At 59.8% G+C, this 4,255-nt stretch overlaps 1 protein-coding gene across 1 annotated transcript; it reads left to right on the top strand.

Moving 5' to 3' along the window:
- Window positions 1-1,480: 1,480 nt before the first annotated feature.
- On the top strand, window positions 1,481-2,572 carry POU3F4 (POU class 3 homeobox 4). Its single transcript, XM_042825300.1, has one exon. The coding sequence runs from the start codon at window positions 1,481-1,483 to the stop codon at window positions 2,570-2,572; it is 1,092 nt and encodes a 363-aa protein (XP_042681234.1).
- Window positions 2,573-4,255: the final 1,683 nt, after the last annotated feature.

Here is a 4,255-nt window from a genome sequence, read left to right as displayed (position 1 = left end):
AATTGTTTCGGAAGTTCAAGCGCAAATTAATTTTAAATAATTTAGTTACGTTTTTATACAGCGTGGAGATATGTATAAATATATATACATCGTCTTCCGCGCGCTCCGGTGACATTTATTTTGAGAAGCTCGTGAAGGCGGAGAGAGGAGGAAAAAAAAAAAAAAAAAAAAAACAAAAAAAAACGGGCGCTGCGGTCCCTCTTTATCCGCCCTCCGCGGTGATGAATGCGGCGCTCGGCCGCTGCCCTCCGCCGCAGCCGCGCCTCTCCCAGGGACATTTGTCATCCCCTGACCTCCGCGCTGACCCCTCCTCTCGCTCCCGGCCGCTTCCCGAGGAGCCGCAAACTTTCGGCCGTGTTGTCCCCGGATCGCGTTGCCCGACGCGACCCGCACCCGAGGACCGGGACCGAACCCAGGGAGCGGAACCGGGGGGGCGGCAGAGCGGGATCCCGCGGTGCCCCCGGGCGGCCCCGGCCGAGCCCCATTGCGGGCAGCGCCGTGCCGGAGCCCCGGCGAGAAATTCCCGGGGCTTTTATAGTGGTAAAGTAGGAAAGCGGGGCTGGAAGGGGGGCCGGGGGGAGCTCACCTTCTTTCTATCAATTTTCTCATTTTCTTGAATTTTCTTCAGATCTGTCTTCTCAGGGAAACTAATGCCTTAATGACTTTCTGGTAGCTGCAAGCCTTCTTTTATTTCTGCTAAATATATGAAAATGTATGCAAATTTAAATCAAGCTTAACCTAGGCGCTCTTGCAATATATTTAATGGAATTTCAAACCAATAAGGGCATCGCGCCGCGGCCGCCCGTCAGCGGCACCGCCAGTGCGCAGCGCGGAGCCCCGCACGGAGCGGGACGGCGCGGGGAGGGGGAACCGCGGGGCGACGGCCGCGCTGGGCGCCGTGGGGGTTTCTCCACGGCTTTTAGTGGGTTTTATTGTTCGCTTGTTTGTTTGTTATTTTCTCTCCTCGGGAGCGCACAGCCCGGGGCAGGCGCTGGGCGCTCGGTGTGACGCGGACCACGCGCGGCACCTCGGGGAGCAGCGGGGCGGAACGGAGCAGAGCGACGCAGGGCCGCGCTCGCCGGGGTGGTCCCGCGGCCGCCGTTCCCCGGCCCGGTACAGCCGCCTGCCCGCCCGCCGCTCGTCATTTAAGCGGTGCCCCGCGGCCCCCCCCCAGCCCCGCCCGGCGCGGAAGGAGTTAAGCGGCGGGGCCGCGTCGCGCCCGGCCCCCGGAGCAGCGGCGGAGTGATTCACTTCCTGCCTCGGGCCCGCGCGGAGCCCGGCTCCCCGCGCCCCGCCCCCCCGCCGGCCTCCTCGTCCCCCATTGGCCCGCGCAGCGCGGCCCCGCCGGCGGCGCGCCCCCATTGGGCGCCGCGGCTGCCAGTCGGCGGGCGGCCGCTGCCCGGGCCGCCGTGCCGGTGGATGTCAAAGGCTGAGGCGGCGGCGGCGCCTCAGTATAACTCGTGGGGGCTGCGCGGCGGCCATGGCCACAGCCGCCTCCAACCCCTACGGCCTGCTCGGCTCCGGCTCGCTCGCCCATGCGGACGGCGCGGGCATGCAGCAGGGGAGCCCGTTCCGCAACCCGCAGAAACTGCTGCAGAGCGAGTACCTGCAGGGCGTCCCCGGCAATGGGCACCCGTTGGGCCACCACTGGGTGACGAGCCTGAGCGACGCCGCGCCCTGGCCCTCGGCGCTGGCGGGCGGCCCGCTGGAGCAGCCCGACGTGAAGCCGGGCCGCGAGGACCTGCAGCTGGGCGCGCTGCTGCACCACCGCTCGCCCCACGTCTCGCACCACTCGCCCCACGCCAACCACCCCGGCGCCTGGGGGGCCAGCCCGGCGCACGGCGGCTCGCTGGGCCCCGCCGGGCAGCCCCCCCCGCTCGGCGTGTACCCGCAGGCCGGCTTCGCGGTGGGCGGCGTGCTGGAGCACGGGGGGCTGACGCCGCCGCCCGCCGCCGCCGCGCAGCAGCCGCCGCCGCCGCAGGGGCTGCACCCCGGGGAGCACGGCGAGCTGGGCGGCCACCACTGCCAGGACCACTCGGACGAGGAGACGCCGACCTCGGACGAGCTGGAGCAGTTCGCCAAGCAGTTCAAGCAGCGTCGCATCAAGCTGGGCTTCACCCAGGCCGACGTGGGCTTGGCGCTGGGGACGCTCTACGGCAACGTCTTCTCACAGACCACCATCTGCCGCTTCGAGGCCCTGCAGCTCAGCTTCAAGAACATGTGCAAGCTGAAGCCGCTGCTGAACAAGTGGCTGGAGGAGGCCGACTCCTCCACCGGCAGCCCCACCAGCATCGACAAGATCGCGGCGCAGGGCAGGAAGAGGAAGAAGCGCACCTCCATCGAGGTGAGTGTCAAAGGCGTGCTGGAGACGCACTTCCTCAAGTGCCCCAAGCCGGCCGCGCAGGAGATCTCCTCGCTGGCGGACAGCCTGCAGCTGGAGAAGGAGGTGGTGCGGGTCTGGTTCTGCAACCGGCGGCAGAAGGAGAAGCGCATGACGCCGCCGGGCGAGCAGCAGCAGCACGAGGTGTACGCGCACGGCGTCAAAACGGACTCGGCCTGCCACGACCTCTGACCGGGGCTGCCGCCGGCTCGGACCTGCCCGCGGCCGCCCGACTCCCCCCCCCTGCCGCGCCGCCGCCGCCGCCGCCCGACCCCGCGGAGGGGCGGCCCGGGCTGAGCGCCGCCTGCGAATGGCCGGGGGTGCCCGCCGCCCGGCCCTGGATGGGCGCTGCTCGCGGACACGGGCGGGCTTCGGACGGAGGAAAACAAACAAACAAAAAACGCGAAAAAAAAAAAAGAAAAACGCGGAAAAAAAAAAAATACAACAGAAAGGAAAAAAGACAGACGTGTGCCTATGAATAACCTTCCAGCGCCTTGGTTATATCAGCTGTATTTCAGGTGAATCTGTTTTACAATAGACTAGTTTTGCATTTTTAAAGACTTCTATAGCGTTTTTAAATGGCTGAGGTGTTTTACTACAAACTGTACACAATATTTGTGAGCTAATTTGTACCGAATCGAGCAGTCCCGCGTCCTTCCCTCCCCGCCTGGCACCAAGCGGGGACGGGGCAAGGCGGCCGCCACCCTTCGTCCCACCCCCGTCCCCTTCTCCGTTCCCATCCCTTTCCCCGTCCCCCTCCCCTTTCCTCTCCTATTCCCGTTCCCTTTCCCATCGCCGTTCCCGGGGCTCCTTACCACCAACCAGCTCTTTTCTCACCGCTTCCCCCTTCCGTCCCAACAACTCCCCCCGATCAACCGGTCAAGTTTCAATCGCTGACCTCCCCCCTCCAATGAAAAAAAAAATTAAAAAATTAAAAATAATAATTTCCGAGCGATCCGAAATGAGGCATCACCCCAAGCCCGCGGCGTTTCGTACCGCCCGGCGTTCGGGGCTTTTCGGTCAGCGCCAGACGGAGAGGTCTGTAGTAAAACACCTTCGTAATTCTGCGCTTTGGCTTCGGAAATCAGTTTCTCTGTGTTTTGTTTCAATAGCGAAAAGGGGGGGGGGGGGGGGGGGCCTCGGGCTTGAGGGGGGGGGCGAGGGGGGCAGCATTTGGTTCACGCTGAGCTTATTTCCGCGTCACAGGGATGCTGGATTAGCGGAAAAAATATATATATAAAATTATACCTATATAATATTATATATATATATATATCGGACCGGGAGGGGAAAAAAAAAAAAAAAAAAAAAAAAAAAGGAGGAGAACAAAGTCAATACAACGCTAATGCCATACCCCATTCTTTCAGCATAGGGAAGTGCCGAGCCGTGCCGCCCCCTGGACGTTGTGCACAAGGACGGGGCCCCGAGCGGTGCGGGCCGGGCTGGGGCCGTGCCCCGCTCCCCCTCCCCCGGCCTTCAGATTTTTTCCTTTCGACATTTCTATTTTTCAAGTATTTTTCAGTAAGCGCTATAAAAAAAAAAAAAAATAAATAAAAAAAAATTAAAAAAATCTCGACACTGAGGACCTGCCTATTTCTGCCAACTTTATAACTGTACAGTTTTGTATATTAAACGTTTTTTGGAAGTTATTAATTTAAAGAAAGATCATTTAGTTTATTCATTTAGTAACTGATGTATAATAAACGCTATTTTCATTAAAGGTTGCTTTTTTCAACTATTTTATCCAAAATTGCCTATTGCAGTTGCCAACAATTATTTATTTTCAATAAATTCCGCATTATGTTTAAAGAAAAAAAAAAAAGTTTCAGAAAGAAAAACAAAAAAATAACAAAAAAAAAAAAAAACACGGTTAAA

The sequence above is a fragment of the Centrocercus urophasianus genome, unplaced genomic scaffold, assembly GCF_019232065.1.
Source record: "Centrocercus urophasianus isolate 14NV4802_14NV808 unplaced genomic scaffold, USGS_Curo_1.0 seq_24, whole genome shotgun sequence".
Classification (NCBI taxonomy): Eukaryota; Metazoa; Chordata; class Aves; order Galliformes; family Phasianidae; genus Centrocercus; species Centrocercus urophasianus.
This window is presented reverse-complemented; position numbering and strand designations above follow the sequence as displayed.